General features: G+C 43.0%; 1 protein-coding gene across 10 annotated transcripts in view; it reads right to left on the reverse strand.

Moving 5' to 3' along the window:
- Positions 1–21,145, reverse strand: part of bahcc1a (BAH domain and coiled-coil containing 1a) — a 61,824-nt gene extending 40,679 nt beyond the window's left edge. For all 10 annotated transcript variants that reach the window (XM_085454323.1, XM_085454322.1, XM_085454317.1 and 7 more), the window contains exons 1-2: positions 20,876–21,145; positions 17,585–17,908 (exon numbers count right to left, since the gene is read on the reverse strand). In XM_085454323.1, the coding sequence (XP_085310449.1) occupies positions 17,585–17,756 (172 nt within the window). In that variant the 5' untranslated portion in view covers positions 17,757–17,908; positions 20,876–21,145. The remainder of the gene's footprint in view (positions 1–17,584; positions 17,909–20,875) is intronic.
- Positions 21,146–22,560: the final 1,415 nt, after the last annotated feature.

A 22,560-nucleotide genomic window follows, 5' to 3' on the forward strand; every position in this document is an offset into this window, starting at 1 on the left:
ACAAACAGACAGAAAAAATAATAATTCCCCGTTAGAAAGCAGAGCAGAGTCAAAGAAGGCTTTCTCACCTCTCTCTATATCGAGCTGTCAGCCTGATTCTAAACACACCATGTTTGGCTCCGGGGCTCAAAGCCGCCTTACTACAATTGTGTCATACAGCCCACATATCTTTTTATTGGTGGTAGCAGCCAATATAGCAGCCCCTCTTCTCCTCCTTTAATGCGGGGATAAAATTTATACTTTTAGCGGTGTGTTACAAACACTTTCTGCCCGAGGCATATTGTCAACGACAGGAGCACGCCGTTGCCTTGAGTCCTAAACGCAAGTCATTTAATATGATGGTGTTAAAAAAGAGACTCCAACAGGCCAATAGTGAGGCACTAAACCTCCCATTTGGCATCCATTAAAGCCCATCTGCAGGAACAAATACAAGCCGGATGAGCAGGAAACAGCCACGTTAGCTATGACTAAAAACGATCCTTCATTTGTGAATATTCACTCACAGGTCTCTGAAAACTCTAGATCCAAAAATGGGATTTTCATGGTCCTCCTGTTTCACTGGAAAGATCAGATGGAATGCTCTGAATCTGGTTTGTTTTACAGCTGATGACTGATCCTTCTAAATCCATTGGTTTTATGTTCTGGCCATGGGGATGGATGGGTGACTAACGGCAGCTTGCGTGCCATGTTTCAGCCGACGCAGGCAAAGCTCAGCCAGCCAGGTCACGGACACAGACATGCCTCGTAGTGGGGAAAAAAGAGAGATTAAAACAAGGATTCAGCACTATTCTCTAATTAGTACCCTGTTAACTTTTGAACTTAATTGGTTAATTGAGATGTGGTTAGACCGGGCAGGTTTCCCCTCCCTCAGGGTGACCATACGGCTCCAGCATTTCAGCCTGGCAGTGCCTGGCACAGGAGGTGGCTGCGTCTCTCTCGCTCTCGCTCTCCTTCTCTTTTTGAGCATCCCACCGCTCCACTGACGAGGAGTAATGATGCCGCACAGGAGGCAGTAAAACTGTGTTTTGCGAGTGTGTTTTAGCAGAGATTGTACCCATGCACTGCACATATGCTCGTGCCACATCAAAGCGGTGCTTTGACTACCCAGTCCTGGGTGGTCTAATCCTCTCTTCTCTCAACCAGCAGTGCTAGGTAGATAGACTTTGGAAAAGTGTAGTGTGGATGTTGGTGGATGTTACCTCACCACAGGCGAGGGTTCTGTCAAATTCAGAAGTTAGTTTGCTTTGGAGGAGACATGGGCAACGTGCTGAGGGAGAATAAAAGTGCGCTGCAATGCATACACAGATAAACGCACGCTCACGCTTGGGCGTCGCATTGCTCGAGTCTCCCCATCTCCTTTGGTTCATGCACAATGATAACCACAACACCACATAAATCTGCAAGCAGCTCAATTCATTGGAGCAAATTTTGCCTGCTGTCTTCCCTTTTTCACTTTCATCCCTTCTTCTCCATTTGCTCCTTCGAGCCCCATCACTCATTCCCCTTCTCAGTTTTCCTTTTCCGTCCTCACACCCTCTCCATCATCCCACATCACTCTCCCTCCATCCCCCTGCTGCTCAGTTCCATATTTCTGTCCTCCCTCATCACCTCGGTCTCTTCCCTCAGTTGGCGTCAGCCACATGCTTCAAAATGGAAACACTTTCTCTTCATTTTCAGTTTTTTTTCTCTTTAAAAATCACTTTTCCTCCCACTCTCTTGTCCCATTTGCGCTCCGTTTCTCTGCTCTTGTTTGTCCATCAGTGTTCACAAGGTCCAAAAGTGTAATGAACATCTTGTTTTATGGGGTTAGCCCCTCCCTATATCAGAGTCACCCATAAATCAACATCCTAGCATTCAAACGGCAACGAGGACTCGTCGGAATGTCCTGTTCTCCCCAGTCTTCCCATCTTTTCTCCCTCCCTCCGTCTGTAGCCTGGCACCTCATTTAGGTCATGCAGAGCAGTCCCGGACATCAGGGGTCTGGTTGGAGTCACTACGTTGCTGCTGTCCTCCAAGTTCTCTTGGATTGTCCTGTAATATGATAAAGTCTGATGTCTGTGAGAGAAACAGAAGGCAGCTCCCTGCTCTGGCTTCTCTCTTTTTGATGTAGCCTGTCAGAGGCACAGAGCAGAACAGTGCAGATAACAGAGCCGGGAACCGCTGCACCAGCCAGTCCAAGGTCTTTCTGCAGCCCTGAATGTAATTTGCTGTTGGTTCACAGGGGGAACAAAGGAAAAATGTTTAATTCTTGTAGCGTTCGGCTAAGACAAATGCAAGCAGTTTTGTTCTGATAACCTACAGACAAGGGGAAGCGAGGCACCTGGGTAGCCAAGGCCAAACATTATACAGTATCACCTTGTAAAGAACACAGTGTATAATCTCACATGCATCACCTTGACTTCTCTTGTTACCAAACGTCTTAGCCATAATGACAAAACTCTTCTCGACTCATGGAGATAACCACTTCCTCTCCCACTTTATCCATCTGCACTTTCAAATGCACCAGTTTAGCCAAATCACGCTGCCAAACTGGCCTTTAAAGATGAGTTATATCTTGCGATAACTCTTGACACCGGTCATCTATGGAATGCTGCTGCCGGTGCTGCTCAACATCTGCAGCCACAAAGGCAGAAATGAGTAAAATTAAGAGCATTTCCTGTCATCATTACAAAAGAACGGAGCTCATCATTGCACAAACATCAGCAGATGAAGTGTAACACAGAGCAAGGCAGCAGCAAAGACAAAACCCCCCACAAATTTAAATGCCTCTTGTCTCCCCTCCTGTTCCCTGACCTGCCATGACCTACCTTAGCCTCCTCTGCTCTCCAGCTGGTTATCTTGACGGCTTTAACGACTCATTGTGGAAGAGGCAAAAATACAAGGTCAAACCACGGAGGAGGAAGGGGGATTGTTTTTTCTAGATCAGCTGCTCATTTCTGTCTGTGTGGATGAACAGCTACCACTGCAGTCCTCCATTACTTTTACAGTGATCGCATTTAGTATGTTGGAGGGGCATTATGGGCCATCATGTGTTATCCTCCCCTCTGTATTTGTCTGGGACACACACACACACACACACATATATATATAAAAGAAATAGCAGAGAAGAAGGGAACAGACCTTGTGGGCTTACAACAGGCTTGCAGCATCTGATCGAAGTCAACAGATGTGTTGCAGCTGCTTGTTTGGTTTGCCTTAGCAGATCCTTCCAATCACACACACACTTACTGACAAGTCACACAAAAACACCACTAAATACTGAAAAGTTATAAACCTGCAAGTTAAAAAAAATGTTTTCCAACTGGCCATGTCTAATAGTTCTATACTAGCAGTGTTTTAGGTTTCAAATAAAAACTCAGTATCCCTGAGTAACTATTAAAGTTACTTTGAACAGTGCACCTATTCTTATTTTTCTTTAATTTATGCTTAACATTGGTGGCCATAAAATATATCAGCACCTATGCTGGGTCAGAAAGCCAAAATTTATATGAAAGGTCTGAACTCATGCAATGATTTGGTGAATGTATGAAACAAATGAAGCAAGTCATAGCTGTGGGGTTGACCGGAGAACACGAGGGAAAAGTGATGCAGGGAAACCTCGGCTGGGAGTCTGCATGCTCACAGGAGAGCAACAGCTTTCAGCAGGTTATCATAACGCCAGTGTGAGCCAAGCGCCGTCTAGATCTGGCAGAGGCCATAATGGAGAGGAGGGGCGTGTGGAGGGGAAGCGGCGAGGAAGCAGACTAAAGAAGAGTTATTAGGGTGCTGTGAGGCAATGAGGGGAAGAAGGTCTCCTGAAATGTTTTGACACAGAGATCACAAATGTGACACAGGTGCTTAAACACAGATTTTGAAAATCAAAACACGGACATCTTTCTTTTTGCGTCCTCTCCCCTGCGTCCTTTGTTTTCTTCTGCTTTTTTTTTTGAGACAACTATTAGTTGTCACTTCACCTTAAACCGCTCATTCACTGATGCTTAATGGCAAAGCGTGTTTTATGACTGTCAGACTGATTCGTTACCAAGCTGAGCAATAACAGCAGAGTCCAGGTTCTTTACGCAGACTGCCAGCACCCTAAACACCCCATTATTTTAATGGGTTAACATGAAAACCAGACAGTCTAGCAGAACGAATAACCTGTGCTGGGACCGCAGCTTTATCCATTGTTTTGTGCTGTATGTATTACCACATGCACCGCATTCCCTCACAGCCACTGTGTGAGTATGGATTTGTGTTTTGGAGAGTGTGGTTTCTAGCCTTTACTGTATTTGATCTGGCATAGCTTTCTATTGTGGCGATGGGCTTTGCTCTCCTCAGATAAGAGAGCAGTTATGTCAACACTGGGTGCTGTGAAGGAGCCGCCTGGTCGTGTTGACATTCTACAACATTGCTTATTTACTCTGACCACAGAGTTCAGTCATCATCTAGTTACTAATACGCTAATAACCAGAATCCTCCTGAGGGTGGAGCCCCCTACTGGCACTGCCTGGTACTGACTGTGAGCAGGTGAGTAAAGAGGAGTAGAATGGGGGTAATAAATGGCTTTGAAAAACCCTGAGTTTAAAGCAGGCTGCTAGCAGACTGAAAAAAAAAAGCTTGACAAATGCTTCTCACAACACAGACTCAGGCAGCATGAGTCTGCATATTGAGCTGTGCTGAGCAGCCCTATCAGTAAAGAGCCAGTGGAGCAATCCATGCATAATTAGAGTAGGGGGAGGGGGTTAATTGACTTCTTTGAGAAAGATCCTGATTTCTATCAGCCAGTCCCATAATCATGTGAGTCAGGGCTCTCATTAAGCCCCCTCCCTCATTTATCTCTCTTCTCTTCTTCTCTTCCCGTCTAACCCTTTGGCCTCCTATACCCCCCCCCCCCCCCCCCCTCCAATGTTTGTAAAAGAAAAGAAAAGAAAAGAAAAGAAAAGAAAAGAAGAGAGAAGAAAAGAAAAAAGGTGAACCCCCATCGGCTCCTGCTGTGTCCTCACCAGGCCAGGAAAGGGTGAGCTAGATTTATAGCTAGCACCTGAGTGAGTAAGGTCCACATAAAGACATGATAAATGTACATTCACATGCACACCAACACTAAAAGCTCCAGACTTCAGTTGACCCGACTGCGACCTCAGTGTGGTAATGTGCTCACCGGCAGATATTAGCAGCAAAAACCAGTTACATTCAGCCCCGTGGCCAGCAGTGTTCTCCATATAAAGTTGCACAAAAGATGCAAACACATTTTTTTTTCATTTATTAGTGTCAACAATGATGCTCAAACCACAATGCAGCGGGAACAGCACCATAACAAGTGTTTTGAATTATTTACAAGCAGAAAGTATACACTGCATACCGACATGCCTGCTTGCCACAAACACAATACGTTACGCTGGCATGTCAACACCTATGAATATTTACTTGAAGCATATCCGCTACGACAAGGCTTTTATTCAACATGGTTTTAAACCAATCGCAAAAAAGGACTACGGCTTCCTTCTGGCTGCCGTCCTTTTCGCTTCCCTTTCTCCCTTATTCTGTCTTATTCTATTGCTGCTTTGTGGAAACAGTGAAAGATCTGGAGAAAAACTGAATTCCACTGAGACGGAGTGAGAGAAAAAAATGACATGAAAAAAAAGACGAAAAGTGGCAAATGAGAGATTTCCTTCACAAGCCCATACATCACAAGATGTGGGCAGGGGCAGTATAAGGTCCACCTTAAATTTCTTTTAAAAAAAGACTAACTTTTTTCACCCTTTTTAAAAAAAAAAAAATCCTTTCACAAGTAGCTCTAACCACCATTCTCCCTTTGCATGTTCACAAATACAAACCTACACAAACATATGTGCATAATCAAAAGAACACAAACTTTCTCCCTTCCTCTCCGCACAATCTCCCAGATGGTGTATGTGGTGGGATGGCACTGCTCCCCACCAATCTGGTTGTGGCACAGCAGCCTGGCTGACTGGCTCAGAACCGTGCCTCATAAAAATCTCTTGCAGTTAGGTGCAGGGCGGCCTTCAAACAAAAGCAAGTCCAAGCAAGCGTGCTGTAATGAACCCTGCTCATTCTCAAATAAAAACATACAGGCTGGTAGACCCTGAAGTGCAGCTGCTCCTTCAGGTAAGAGACATGGACCAGTGTGGGGAAATATGCCCTTTGGTGAACTTGGTTAATGCATGCAGTGTAGGGCTACACACTTGGTGAGAAGCTGGAAGAGCAGAGGGGCATAGATACCCTACTGGGATTAGGTATCTGTTGAACTGGTAGGGAGGAGGTGGAGTAAGCAATGGGAGCAACTGTCAGCAGCCTTTTTAGCTTCAGCGCTTGCGTGAGTTAATGTGGACTGCTGCTGGATGCGAGACTTAAAAGAACCGCCGTTACACTCGACATACGTGAGCTGGGTAAAGCAAGGTGACGAAACGGCTGGTTTGGAGCGCCGGGAAGGCTCAGCCGGTGCTTGAGAAACTTGAGCCCTGTGCAGGATGGTCCCAGAGACTGATGGAGATCCAAAAGGACTTAGGATCTGCTTTCATTCTGAGTGTTCGCCATCTGCCTAGCTCGAAAGAGAACCCATGGAGCTGGAGAAAACTGACAACTGACAGATGAGACACTGAGCCCAAAAAAAGTGTGTGTATGTGCGTCGTGCATGTGCACGAGTGCAGTCAGCATGTCAGTATTGATCCTCAAAGCAGCTCCACTTTCTGAAATAAGATCTGTCAAACAGGGATACACGCATTTAGTCACACACACACACACACACACACACACACACACACACACACACACACACACACACACACACACACACACACACACACACACACAATAGAGTTAATACACTGTGGACCTCATAGCTTAAAGAAAATTTGCTCTCTAAAATAACAGACATCTGCACAACCCTCACATGTTCCACTCTTCCCAACAATCCTCTGCTTCCCACACAGCTGCCTACTTTACCGCTACACACGTGGTATTTATCCATCCAGTTTCCATGTGTACAGATTATTCTAGTCTCGCAATACCCTGTTACCAAGGATGACCAATTCGCTCCTCATACCTCACTGCTTAGCCGACACGTTACTGATCTTGTACATGAATTAATAAACTCAAACTCATCCCATTTTGTTTCCTAACAACCACACACGAATAAACATACACATGACACATTTATGACTGGTAGTCATCAGTGGACTGTTGTTGGGGTTGCATTTGGGGTCCCTGCTGTATGAAAATGCCTCCTGAAGATCTCTCATGTGATCCCGTGAGTAATCCTTGAAACACACCAGTCTATGTAAGAGCCACGACTAAACCAGTAAGTAATCAGCACAGATACACACTAGAAAATTCCTGTGACTCTGTTGAATGTTTTCTCTGACCTCCAGAGCTCAGAGAAACCACAATGATGTCTGTATTTTTTCTGCCTAGATAAAAAAACAGACAACACAGGCCTAAGGGTCTGAAGAAGAAACAGCAGATATTTCCCATAACTGTCAGGCCATATGCAAGGAATATCATGTGATTTTAAGCACTTTACTGCTGAGCTTCTTGTAGAAGGGAAAGAAGCCTTTACACCTGAATAAACACACACACACACACACGCAAAATCCTAATTATAATTCAAATTATGAGGTGAAAAATAAGCACAGCTTCTTAAAAGTCCTACCTGATTACTTCAGCAACAGGCTTACAATGTATAAATCCATCTGTGTGCTATTATTCAGACATACCCGCTAATCAGCAATGTAATTGAAGCAGGTGGATTTATCAACCAGCAGCCCCATAAAGAACTGGAGAAGAGAGAGATGGATGGAATATAAAATGCCCAGAGATGAGGTAGAATTAGGCACCTGCATCAGCCCCCTGTCCACCCCCACATGCTGCCCTCTCAGCTGCCTGCCACTCTGTTTCCTCTCTCACTCCTTTCATACAATCTCTACACCACACGGCTCCTTTGATTGCCGTTTCCCATGGGCATACACAGACACACACACAAATACAACAGAGGCATACACACAAAAACTCAAAACACACTAAAACACACTTCTTCTGTACTGTTCAGAGACAGTTGTGCCAGCTGAGTTTTGATTTGGAAAGAAAAGTTGCTTCTACTACAAATAATGACAGGCACTCAAGAAACAAGCGGAGCACAGCTATCAAACAGAAAACGCACAAGTATGCAAAAACTTGCGGGAAAACATGCAAAAAGCACAAAAAACCCCCACTCCTTAAAAGCAAGTTTAATCAGAGATACACACAGGCAGCCACCCACACATACCAAACACACACACACACACAAGTGTGTTCACACACCCTCCCATTATGCTGTATAACCAAAAGGCATCGAGCCATTTCAGCAGCTTTCTGAGAGCCAGCCAAGTAAGAGGTCTGTCAGTGCATTAGCCAGCATGTAATCATAGCCCAACCTCACTGCAATTAGAACTGGTTCTAATTCTTCACTGGAATCGCTGCCTTCTCCCACCACTAATAGTTTACTTTACTGCAACAGCTGACAGACCCAACCCTGCCTCCCTGCTACAACACACACACATCCACAGCTGTAGCTCGTCCGTCAGCATGCCAGATCAAAGTGGATCCTGGGAACAGTCCCCTGCCATGTCCCACTTGTGCCACATGAATCCCATGAGTCTTTAGGCTGTGACACAGTTCACCTTCGTGGTGAAACTCTGTGAGTAAAGGCCTCTTCTTTGCTGACGTTCGATGCCTTAAAAAAAAAACTCCTTACACAAATGTGAATGAGAAATGACAGCGAAACCACGGAACAACTGCAAGAATAAAACACGTAAGTGTTCCTAAAGGCTGTCTATATAAGAGGCAAGCATGTAAGGCGTGGGTGGCGAGAGAGTACTGGGGAAACTTAGCTAATGAAGACTGAGGAAGAGGGAGCACTCCCTATACCGATGGCATTGCCATTAGCCTGTGAGCGGGTGCACTTGGGTGTCACTTCAAAGCATTCCCCACTATTAATCAGAGGCTATCCAGCCCTCCGGCAACGACCCTGCTAGCTGTGCCGCTAACTACCCCCCTAAACATAAGCACAATGGAGCTATCATTACGGTCGTTACGCTACACCTCGGCCAGACAGAGCACCTTTATCTCGGCATATATGTTACACACTGGCAGCCAATTAATTTACCTGCCACGTCTGAGAATAAAGGAAAAGGAGTGGGTGGTGGCAGTTTGGTGTATGCAAGCAAGCATTTCCATTATGTAGGAGTTTATGTATTAGGGTGGGGGGATGGGAAGAACCTGTCTCAAGTTGCATCCCACAGGCTGTGCATTCAGCCTCTTTTCTTTTTCCTCTTCTTCCTCTTTTTCTTTTTTGTAATGAAAACACCTGCAAGAGGCTGCAGCCTGCCTGCCCCCCCCCCCCCCAAAAAAAACCCAAAAAACAAAAAGAGGCACATCCCTGGCCTGATCTGGCTCTCACCTGGCATCCCCAGGCAGGAAGCCCAGTGCCTCCCCCGCTCCAGCCCCACCGGCAAACTGCAGCCACTCAGCTGGGTGTCAGCCACCAAGCTTGAGGATTAACTACAGCACTGGCCCCGTCTCTTTAATACTAGATACATTTTATACAACGTTAATCCCAAACATCAACTCTTACTTCGTTTTGTTTGGACTGTTTTGGATGGACGGTCAAACTAAAAGCCTACAGGGCACGGGTGCAGAATTTATTCTCTTTTATTGGGGTGACTGTCAAGGCTAATGGATAAGGGGGGAAAGGAAAGAAAGAAAAAACAGAAAACAGCGATTGCTTTGTTTTGCTGTTGCTTGTTTCTCATAAATTTGCACATTCATGTTACATGAGGATGAGAGGGCTTACAATACAAGACACTCTCCCCCTCCCTGTCCTGTTGTACTGTACTGAGACACTGCAGACTGTAGCAGTGCTGAGGGGATGAGATAACCGCTCACCATTGTGAGAAAAGGCTGTCAAGGCTTTGTTTTTTTTCCTCTTTCTTCTCTCTCTCTCTTCGTCTCTCTCTCACACCTTCCTTTTATTCCTACTCCCCAACTGTCTCCCTCCCTCCCTCCCTCCTTCTCTCTCTCACTCTGGAATATGAAAAAAGCTGGAGTAGTGGTTGCAGAAATAGCCCTGTTTCTATAATTAGATGTAAACAGATGAACCAGACTCTCAAGCTTGCTCTGTCCCACTGGCCCCATGGCCTCCTGGGAAGGAAGATGTGTGAGTCTGCATGACGTGCTTATGATGTGTGTGTGTGTGTGTGTGTGTGTGTGTGTGTGTGTGTGTGTGTGTGTGTGTGTGTGTGTGTGTGTGTGTATACATGCTGTTTTTTATGCGTATGTATTTGTAATGCACCAGCAAGTGTATGACAGCATTTGACAAGTGTGCATCCAGACTTGCCGTCACATCCCTCTCTCTGTCCGTTTTTTCTTTCTTTCTTGAGGAAACAAAGTAACCTTAACTCGCTAACACCAGAGGGGAGGTCAGTGGGCACGCATGGCAAGAGGAAAAACCTTACTGCAAAGCAGCGACAGCAGACGTACGCACATCTGTTGCTGCAAAGCCAGTCATTTACCCCGGATCCACGGGATGCATACTGTATCAGAGAGAGAGGAGGCAGTGTAGCCTAGTGGTCACATCAGGCAGAGGGGGCAGGGGGAAAATATGCAGAAAGAGGTGGAGGGCAACAAAACAAATCCATTTTGAGGAACTGGTGGTGGTGGTGGTGGGGGGGGGGGGGGGTGAATATGAAAAGGGTGGGGGAAATGGAGGATGTGGGGAAGCTTCAGGGAGGAGCAGAAAGGGTATGACATGGATCATCAAAGAACAAACGTGTAGGCATGAGAGAATTTATGGTGCAAAACGAGTGATTTGAACAGAAAGCAGAAGGGGAGGAAGAAGTTTTTGGGGGGGTTCTGATCAGTGTCAGGCAGAGCTCAGGATATTCATGCAAGAGAGAGAGACCAAGACAGAGGGTGGAAAAAACAGAGCGAGAGAGACAGAAAGTGCAACAAGTCCCTTTTGGATTGAGGACTTGGCATCTGGTTGGATATTCCCAAGAGACTTATTAAAATGGAATTCCTGATGCTAATCTTTGTTTTCTCACAAAAGGGCTGACACACTCTTCAGAGGCATACGGCTTGTATATTTAATGGCAATTTTCTTTTTTGCATATACTAAGTGGAACATCTTATTGAATGGTACTGTACATCACAAACACCTGCTTCTCTTCACTGGCAGACTTCGAAACGTGGGTAAAGTTTTTCTACCAGTTTGCCGCACACTATCATTTATAGATTACAGTCATTTGAGTAAGGGAAGCTCAGAATCCAGAAAATAGAAAGTGAAGGAAATAAAGACAAACTCTAGAGAAAAACCATAGCAGTTGCTGAATTATATCGTTGTTTCAAAATAAAAATCCAGACATTACAACATGTTAGTGCTGAAGCAGAAAGTGAAGCCTGCACAGCTACCCCGAAAAACTGTCATTTTCAAAACTCCTAATTTGTGCGGAGAAAGAACACGCCATTAGAGCAGCATGCTGTTTCCTGTGAATGCAGCACAAACTGGGACTGCTACACATGCCGCACCAAGTGGCATTCAATTCTGCCAGAGAACTAACATCAGATCCAGCAGAGACAGGCTCAGACGTTAGAGGGTTAACAATGCACCTGTCTAGGCCTCACAGCCAACCACGGGGTGCCTCAGCTCTAGTGGGGTGGGGTGGTTTGTCTGGAGAACACTACCCCAAGACACACAAACACACACGCAAACCCACCCACCAACCCAAACATAACCACACACACATTCATAACACTCGTGTGCTTGCAGTATTGTCACTGACCGCAAATCTGCTAACAACAAAAGGGCCCCCCTATTTTGTTTTTTTTTGTTCTTTTCACTGAACGATTACAATAATAAAATTGAAATTAAAAAAACAGTAATCTGGATTTTCTGCTTGAGCCGTTAATAATGTCTAACAGCTGTCACATGCAATACGGCCATGCGCTGAGGTGGGCCTGGGGCTGCCTGATGAGAAGCAGCCTGATACTAGAAGAGAGAGGGAGGGAGCATGAAGGGGGCAGAGAGAGATCTGAATCACAAACAAAATAGCAGCGGTTGGCTTTGGGCAAACCTATCAGTCTATTTAAGCAGGCAACAACACTTTTATTTTCATTATTTTTTGCGTGCATGCATATGTGCGTGCATGTTCATCGTGGCTTCGTTGGATTCGTCAATTAACTTTTCACTTCCTCACATTGAGTGTAAAAATACATGAGAGGGTTTTGAAATCCAATGCCCTGAAATCCAATACAGGAAGGTACTACCCTGGTAGTCACTGTCACCCATGGGACTCCTTTGTGTTTGTCCTGTGTACACGCCCCAAGCTCAAGGCAAGGGTTCTGTGGCATCATGCCACATGGTGTGGTTTGGGTAGCGGACTGAGTCAAGAGCCTGTATCTGAGGTAACATGGCCACCAGTTAACCACAATCCTCTTGCAAAGTCAGATCCTTTTTTTTTCTCTACCCAAGGCGTTCACTTTGTGTGAACAGTTTTGCTGATAAGCAACAAAATTTAAATAATAGAACTTTAAATTTATTACACTCAGTGGCTGATTTAGATGCTAATATTTTTTCATGATCACTTAAATCATTAGTAAAAAAAATTCTTTTTAATGATACAGATACACCTAAAGTCTTGTTACTCTTGCAAGCAAAGGTATTTGCAAATATGTAAGGGGCTTACCCTTTCACAGACAGTTGACTGCCCTTGCCAGTCAGTTGGATTTCCAGGGGGGGCCGCAGTGTCAGGGGAAGGTGACAGATGGCAGCTGCACAGGGCAAGGTGCTATTTCAGCCAGGTGTAGGATGCCAAGCAACGCCTCCACTATTCAGGGGGACTCCACTGACAGCATGTCTGAACTGTGTTATATCACAACAATCCACAAACGAGCCCAACAACAGGCCATGGTTCTCACTCTGTTTTGCAGAGCCGTAGCATAAAGCCAAATAGAACTTGGCTTAAGACCCATGCTCTGTCACTGCACATCAACTATAGTTGCCCCTGTGTACAAGTAGCCTTTTAATACAATGCTCACTATATTCAAAATGTATGTTCGCTCAGATGTCACTATAGCCCAAAAGGTTTAGAGTTCCAGAGAAAAGACTAGTGGCAGGATGAGTGAGGCTGGAAGCTGTGCTGCTAAATAATTACACTGGCCATGAAACACACTCCAGCCGCTGCTCTTGTCTGGGGTCAACAAGGAAGGGGAGTGGGCAAAGGCAAACAGGAGCTGGGTACAAACCCGGTGAGTGTTCAAAACACTAGAACTACAAGGCCAAGAAGAAGAAACCTCTTTTCCCACAAACAACCTTCACTCACTCGCTGAAGTTTATTGTTTTAAAGACCCTGGTTGTAACCAGCCCCTTGCTAACTCCACCAAACACCTGTGTTTGTGTTTGAAGCCTCTTCCCAGCATCCACAGACCCATGGGACAGTCCAGCAATGAGACGTTCAATAAAAGTCCCAGTAAAGTTATTTATTCTCCTTTGGAAAAAAAATGGGAGAAGCCAGACAGCATGGCTAACCTTTGAGGGGGGGGGGGGGGGGGGGGGGGGCGCTGCTCAGATATTCAACTAGGACATAAAAACCAAGGGAATGACAGGGACATCCTACCAGAAAACAATAAAGGGGGTGGAAGGGGCTGTTTTTTATCTTTAACAGCAGCTGTAAAACACACACAAATCTGTGGTCTACAACAATGGCCCAGGGGCAAGGGAGGGTGGCTAAAACAGAAGTGGCAGGAAGACCACTACTTCCCAGACACAAGAGTCTTCCTGCTGGAAAGAAAGGAGACTGAAAAATGGAAGGGAAAAAGAGACAGAGGACAGCCTATGGAAAGGGAGGCCGGGCAGATGCAAAGGAAGAGGAGACTAAGTGAGATGGCATAAATATGACCTTTGATTACATGGGATGTTTAGAGCAGAGCTCAGCCATGGACAGGCTGTGAACCCCCCGCTGCTTTCACACAGCCACACCTCAGTCAGAGCACACTGATCAGAACAATATGGCTGAAAGATGAGCCCACAGCCATAAATGCCAGCAGTAAAGACAGCTCCACTGTGTCTCCTGCTCTGACACTATCCAACATCTGAATCTTGGCCTCACAGCCAAGCGAGGACCGTCTCCAACTCTGCATTGGAGCCAGAAGAAGATAAAATTACTATTTCAAAGTCCTTGTAAATGAACTGGCCAAATTAAATCGCATTAGAGGAGTTTACAGGTCTGTGTCGAACTGTATCAGCAAGTACAGGCAGAGAGAAGTTGCTCCAATGTCAGATTCCCAGAACACAGTGCAAGTGTAAACTATAAATCGACCACCTGACATGCATTACAAATGACTGGCTTGTAGTAGGTGAAGATGGACAGAGGCAAATGCAAACTGACAGAGTCTCTACTGGCTCTAAGTAACATGGTTCAGTGGACAAGAGGGTAGAAGTGTGAATGTGGCATGCCGAAAACCCCCCCCAAAAACAAAGGAATTTTTTCCCAGAAAAAAAATTCAAAATTCCAAAAGCCTGTTAGGAACAATGCCAGAGGAGAATGCTGCAACTGCCATCGCTCTTTTTTAGCAGCAATGGGTGAAGGGAGCGCTCGCAATAAATACCTCCGCAACGTCAGAGGAACCCTTTCAAGGAGCCACATCAGAAACCCGCCTTTGAATGCATTTTTTACATCAACCCTGAAATATTCATGCTCTTTGTAAAGTATTCATGTGAACCAGTGTGCAAGTTAGTCCCCAGGGGTAAAGTGAAGAGAAACTGAACACACTCCGCAAACAACACGCTCAGTTGTGCTAATGTTGCCAGCATACAGGACACTTGAAGGGACACTAATGACCTGCCCTGTCAAGATGAACAAACTGGAACCAGTTTGGTTCGACACCCTACAAGCATTTAACCAATCTTACATAGTAAGATTTGATTTAATGTTTTGGGGAAACTGAAAAAAAAATCTATATGAAAGCAATTAAATTGCAAAGTAATGTTGTTCTTTCTAAAAAAAAGAATTCAGAATAAGTACAAATCTTTTTTTCTTTTTCCTTTTACAACACGAGTTTACATTTAAATTGTGTTTTAATGAACTTTCTATCCATGTGCTGGTATTAAAAGCTAGTTCTGCCACCAAATATTTCTTTTTTTTTAAATGTCTAAAAAAAATGCAACATGCGGTCTTGACAGAAATAATCCAATATTTTTACAAGCTGCTATTATATATATATATATATATATATATATATATATATATATATATATATATATATATATATAATAAATAAATAAATTATGCTTGATGTCTCATCCACATATCTGCATCATGGCATGCCTGACATTTACAAATATTATTGAAACAATGAATCAAATGCTGGATGTCAGCAGAGCACAATAACAAAGTCATCCTAGTGGAGGCTAGAGAAGATTTGGAAATTATGTCAAATTATTTTTATGTTAATTCAATCAAACACTTGAAATGTAAAGAATAAAATCATTTTGCAGATCACGAGGATATTAGATCGCGCCGCTGTCACGCCCATGCGCTACTGACAAGACTGAGGAGAACAATAAACCACCTGTGTTGCTCATTGAACAGTGATGACATTTGGAAGGTTAGGCCTTCGTGTGTGTAGCACAATACTACGAAAGGTACACCAAATATGGTTGGGGGGCAGGCGGTGGAGGGGTGCACCTGTGCTCTGTAGCCAGCACTGAGCCTTCGTGCTCTCAAGCAAAACATCTGTAAGAATGAATGGTAAGAAAATAAAAAAATAAAAATGAAAGACATATGGATGCAGGCACTGTGTGTGTGTGTGTGTGTGTGTGTGTGTGTGTGTGTGTGTGTGTGTGTGTGTGTGTGTGTGTGTGTGTGTGTGTCACTACTGCCAAAAGCACACATGAATGATGAGAGATGAATTGTGAACGGCACCCATGAATTCTCCTGAATGACTAATTATGCCTCATGTTTAGTAGGATTTTTGCAAATGAATGCAGAATTTGGTTAGGATCTGGTTAACTTACTACAACCCTGCCCTGCTGTAGCAGAACACTTTATTTAAAAAATCCCAAACATAAATAAACAAACAAGTATATAAAATAACAATTCAGATTTTTTTTATCATCAGGGATGACATGCATGCTGAATTTTCACCACCGACACTGAGCGGGTTGTTACACTTTTAGCGGCTTGGGCATATAAAATAACTTTAAAGGGTTTAAATATTTAAATATGCCTTTTTGCTTGCCAATAACCCAAGACTGCTCAGCTGCATCATAAACATGTGTTTTTAGGGGTTGCATTTACATATTTTCAAAGAAGATTCTTTCAAAAGTGGAGCTGTTTGATGCAATCAATACGCCTCTGTTTTGACTTATCTTATTTAAATCTCTTTTGTTTTACATGGGTGGACAAACTAAAAAGGGCCAACACGCATTTTGTGATCCAGTCCATTAAAACAGATGTGCAATATAATTATATTATCCTTTTTTTCCTGTCTGAACTGAATTCTTGCCATTATATATTTAATTAAATCCAGAATAATGTGTGAAGAGAATTTTAAAAAAAACTGAATGTGGGCACAAAAAGTGACCACAAATCAAGTAAATGTGTAAAGAGGAGCACTTTCAAGGTTTTGTGGGGTGGAGGGACTGTGCATCATTTTCTTTTATTGTCCTTTAAAAAACAAACAAACAAAAAAAAAACATATGAGCTGTTGGAGTTAATTCTGCAGGGTTGTAAATTTTGGACTCTTCTGTGCAGACACAAATGTGCATACTTCCGTTTGTAAAACATTCACATTTGGGTTCACATGAAACCCAAGTCACTTGCTAAACCTGATGCATTCACTGTGAACACATTTGCACCCCGACACTTCAAAGCCCAATATAGAAGGAGGATTAGTATTGCTTTCCTTCCTATAACCTTCATACGCCATAACCCATGCAGACCTGCTCATCCATCCATCCATCCATCCATTCCGTGCTTATGGCTCTGGGTATGGCCAAGGGTTTTGGTTAAGCGATGGCATCATTGTGACACTTTACAATTTAACGTGAAGTGACAAAATCTCATTTTAAATTCAGCTCGCGAGCCAGCAGGAAATCAGTGTCGTTGTGCTCTGTCCAGCTTCCTACGTGCAAACTAAAACAGCTCTTAAACACATGGCATTTACCCATCTTATCAAGTGACTATTTGTTTAACAAAGATGTCGTCATTACCTTTAAGATAAATGTTGATTCAGCTTAATCACAATTCCTGGTTTAAGGCCTTGTGTAAATCAAATCTCTCTTGATTTATTAGCTGATATTTGCATAGCGGATTCCTGTAAACAGTCACACCTGAGCAGCCCATAATTTATAACAGAAACCCCCCCTCTATTATTCTCTTTTGTGCAAAAATAATCAGCTTGGTACGACTCCATATACATGCCCGACACCGTCTTGTATTCGGGCTGATAAATGCACAGCTGGCTTTATGGCACAACAAAATGAGAAAAAAAAGAAAAAAGAAAAACAGTATTGCTGTGTGGGACACACACACACATTATACGTTTGACTAACCTGAGTGGGGAGCCATTGGTATGTGTGAGGGGTAGTATTTCCCCGGCGGGAAGTGGCCGGCATGCTGCACAGAGCTGTGGCCCGAGGGAGCGATCCGAGAGGCGGCTCGGTGCACCAAGGCGCCCCGCTCAGAAAGGAGGTGCGCCGGAGCAGCGAAATCCCGTCCTTCCATTCCGAAGAATGTTTAGTAATCCGAAATCCGGATAGGGCAGGTCAGGAAAATCAAATGCAACCCATATAATAATCCTTTCCCTCGTATCTATGTGTTGCATTCAGTCGATCGCAGGCTTCTCCAGCCAAAAACGTAGCCCCCGATCATCTTTTCTGTCAGTGGAGAAATTCAGAGACATGTTCAGTAAATGGAAAAAATGGAAAGCTCATTTAAGATAAGCCTAACACGATGCAAAACATTACTGCAGTCTAGTACTATAAAATAAATGGGAGAAAACACATCATTAGTACCGCTTCATTTATTTCTGCTCAAATATCCTTCCTGTCACACTAAGGATATATATTTAAAATATTGCTAATAAAAAAATAAACCTTACGACTTATAACTGACTACAGAAAATAAGACATGGCAGATACAAACGACCACCGAGGCGCCCGAAAGCCCACTGAGCCGGGTTCAGCTCCGGCTCTATTGATCAGCCTGGGATACAGGCCTAAATATGGAGGGGAGTACTTCAGATTTCACAGACACGTCGAGCAGGGTGACACATTTTAGGTTTCTATATGTTCACTTTTGTATGCAAAGCATTACAATGCTCAGATTACGTCGAGCCTAAACATTTTATTCAACATCCATGTCAGCAGTCACCAGATGTCACCATCTCTAAAAGCACAATGACATGCAATATAATGATTTAGATCAACTGTGATTTCTGCGGCAATCTGACAATCCCCCCTACCCCCGCTTTGTAGTTTTGATAGGGAGAGGAAACGTGTCGTCCTGTTTCGGAGGGTTAAAAATGATGGACGCCTACTCAGCCTATCTCAAGGTGAACAACGCTGCCTGCCTTCTCTAGCTCGTCCTATTGTCTCGGGTTGATGCATGGCGTTTTTTGTGCCTCTGTAATCTCCATCCACCTCTCATTACGCATGGCACCGTTTTGCTCTATAACGATATTAAGTGGCATAAATCGCGAATATATCATGCAGCATTTTCAAGCTACAAAAATCCCAGTTCTTAATAAATATGACAATAAAAGAAACTATTTGAAGAGGAAGTCTGAGCTGTCAGTTCGCAGAGTTTCGACACAAATCGTAAGAATTGTATTGAAAATATTAATAGTAATAATAATAAATAATAATATACTTAGAATACAGCCTTATAACAGAGATGCATCAGCTCCTGAAAGGCATGGACTCCCCCCCCCTCTCTTTCTCCCTCTCTCCCTGAGTGTGTGTGTGAGCGAGTGTGTGCACGTGCGCGCGTCTGCGCGTGAGTATATGTGTGTGCGCACGTGAATAACTGCACTCTCACTGTCTTCGTCTGCCTTGACCTATTTCAGGTCAGGTAATCAAATGGAGTAGTAAATACATTACAGGCTACATCCTCTGCCATGCCACAAAAATAGAAATATTTAGTCTGGATGGGAAAGTGGCCCATTCTCAAAATGAAAATAAACTGTATTTTACTGTTAAAAAAAAAAAAAAGGAGAAAAAAATATATATATATTACGAATTTTAATAGGTCTCCCAAAAGGGGAAAGCTTATATTGTGCTTCAGTACTGGCTGTTGGTGGGGGGGATTAAAAAACAACTCTAGTAATTTCCAAAATATAAGTGAAAGATTCATTTTATATTATAGATTCTCCATCTGAGGTCATCAATAGCTTTTACAAATGGATTGCCAAGATAATAATCTATATCTGTTTCATAAATGTAATAACTAAAATAAAATGTAATTAAATTAAAACTATTTTTTTTACAACGTCCAATAGAGAGCAGGCATATTATCATTTAAGCTATTTCATTCTCAGCACCATTATCTCCCCATGTTGCCAGTTACAGCCTCCAATCCAATGCCACACCAACAACAATAAAATCGCTCCATTCGCAGGTCCTTGGGAAGAAGAAAAAAATCGTATTGACCGAGCCTTCCTGGGGTAATGTGTGAGCTTGCATGTGAATCCTCAACGCGAAAACGTGAAATAAGCCCTGCTATAGCATTCATGATAGCAGAAGATTGCGTTCTTGGGCTGCAAAGCGATCCAAGGTGAATGGCCGCCCGTCAGGAGGACTGCCTTTGTTTCCACACTGAGAAAGTGCTTTGCAGTCGGCCATTACCTTCCCCTCGCCATGCTGTTACGTTCAGCCTTCCCTGTATGCCAACAGACCTGTAAGAATAACACTACTGAGCATTTACCAGCTTTCTAAATATTCCGAAAGTATACGCACGGGCATGTAATTGCTGCCGTGTAATCGCATGTGGTTATTTGTTGTTGTTGTTTTTTATTTTAGCCTAAAATTTGCGAAATCGTGCATCAAACAATCGTTCGAATAACGGGAGAAAAAAATCAAAGGATCGACCACCACAATACAATTGATTAAGCCAATGTCAATTACAATTGTAAGATCGAGTCGACGGCAGGAAAGCAGATAGTTAATCAAATCACGCGGTATAGGTCGGATAGTGCTGCGAGACAAGCGGCCCTCCGCGACTGAGCTGGCCGGCAAGGAGTGCACATCGGCCGGGGTGTGTGAAGACATTCCTCCCGTTCTCTTTGTATGCAAATTTTCCGCTAGGAATTTATAAGTCTGGCAGCCATAATATAGACACACCAAGAGGTAAAGCACAGTATTCTAAACTATTAATCAAACGATATTATTTTTTATTTTATTATTATTATTTAAATAGCTGAAATTAAAATTAATCAAAAAATAATTAAACTAAAATATAAAAACACATAAAATATAATACAGCTAAGCTTCTTGATAATAAAAAAGAGCTGTAAAGTCGTTAATTAGTAGTCATTTTATAATATTACATTGCATAATAATAATAATAATAATAATAATAATAATAATAGGCCCTTGATTATGTCATGTAAATGTAAATGTAGGGTATAAAATTACAATTTATTCCTCGGAAGATACAGCTCATCCTGTTTTGTTATTTTAGAAATTATAACAAGGCACTCTATAATGCACAGCATGCCACATACAGCCTGGCATTTTTTTAATCTGCATTTTTACTACACCATCTGTCATTTTACAACGAGGAAACAGGCCCTGGTATGTTTTATTAAAAGTAAAGAAAATCAGGTATATAAAATTACTACTTACTGGTATGTTAAATCCTTGCATAACCATAAATTATAAAATCACAAAATTCAAGGAGGAAAGGTGCAAGGCCAAGTGCGACGCCCATTTAAATCAAAATCTGAAATAAACCATGTGGCTAGAGTGTAATCCTATAGTAGACTATTTCCATCTGAGGCTGTGCAGTAGCCTGCTGGTTCACTCTATGGAAGCAGTGCGACCGGGGCTTCCGGCCTGGCTGGATTGCGGCTCGGATCTCCGAGCAGCGGTTTCTCTCCCGGTGCAACTGCGTACCTCGCGTCTCGAGGGCAGGGTAAACACATCCTTCCATTGGTCGGATGCCTGCATGTTAATGAGCTCGTGCCGCCTGCCCGCGGACAGGGTGGTTTCCGATTGGCTGGCAGCAGAGACCAATAGTGTGGTGACTGGCAGTGATAAAAGGAGTGAAAAGCGCCAGATTTAAAAGCACTGGATGCACAAATCGCTACAATAGAGCGCAGTGCACCACGAGCACAGCTTTTAATCTATCGCAGATAAAACTAAGATAGAGAACGGCTTGATGATAGTATAAAATCAAGAATTAAACGGCACATATTACATTCATGTGCATTTAATTATTTATAGCAGTGCACCAAAGTATTCTAAGGAAGAGACACTAATAAAAAAAAAGAGTCGTTTTAACCATTTACCAAAATTCTAAAGCCACAAATGAGCAATAATCCACATAAAAGCATAAACACTTAATATACGTGTGTGTGTGTGTGTGTGTGTGTGTGTGTGTGTGTGTGTGTGTGTGTGTGTGTGTGTGTGTGTGTGTAAACAAGAGAGAGAGAGAGAGAAAGAAGAAAAAAAAAGAGTACACTGTAGAGCATGGATGTCAATCTCATTTTACTTTTTGGGCCATATACATCCAACTTTGATGTGAATTGGGCTGGGCCAGTGAAAATGAAGGATATACGTGTTCATTGCTCAGACTGTCTTGTAATTGTACATTTAGAACACAAAGCTTTCTTTCATTCATAGAAAACGTCCTTTTACTTTGGTCTAGTGTGGATGGCAGTGGGGGGTGGGGGTCTTAATCAATAATCAAACCTATAAAAATACAGTTAAACGTTCCAAATTTTTGCACAACTTTCTAAAGCTGTACAGGGAGCCGGATTGGAGTCTTTGCAGAGCTAAATCTGATCCTCAGGCCTTATGTTTGACACCCCCTATTGAAGATGTTAAATTAAATTGTTTTTGTTTTTTTAATTACTTATTTAAAGCTAAACAAGGGATCTTTGCCTACAAACCATCTGAGCAGTCTTTTCATCGCTAGAATATATAGTGTTTAAATAATCAATAAAATAATACCGTTTTTATTCACAAATGCAGTTTTGAAAACAAAACATTGCAACACCAAGTACAAGCAGACTACTTATAGATTATAGATTAATAGCCCATATCTTTTAAAATGTTGTTAGCAATTCAAGGCGTTCATCCATGGGGATACATATAAACACGTGTACTTCTACTTTTCCCCTTCTTTACAGCCATTACAGCATTTCTGACCAATGCTCGCAAGACGAATTTATCTTATCTCCATGCGGAATCATGGAGATAAGATATATTCCCCAATTTTATCCACGCAGTGCTATTACTATGGATTGGTTACTGCATTATTTTAAATGTTTACAAATGAATCCCCTATTGTATGCTTGCTTCTGATT

The sequence above is a fragment of the Copadichromis virginalis genome, linkage group LG4 (genome assembly GCF_057382275.1).
Source record: "Copadichromis virginalis isolate Kocher_CV1m ecotype Utaka linkage group LG4, C_Virginalis_male_GT1.1, whole genome shotgun sequence".
NCBI lineage: Eukaryota > Metazoa > Chordata > Actinopteri > Cichliformes > Cichlidae > Copadichromis > Copadichromis virginalis.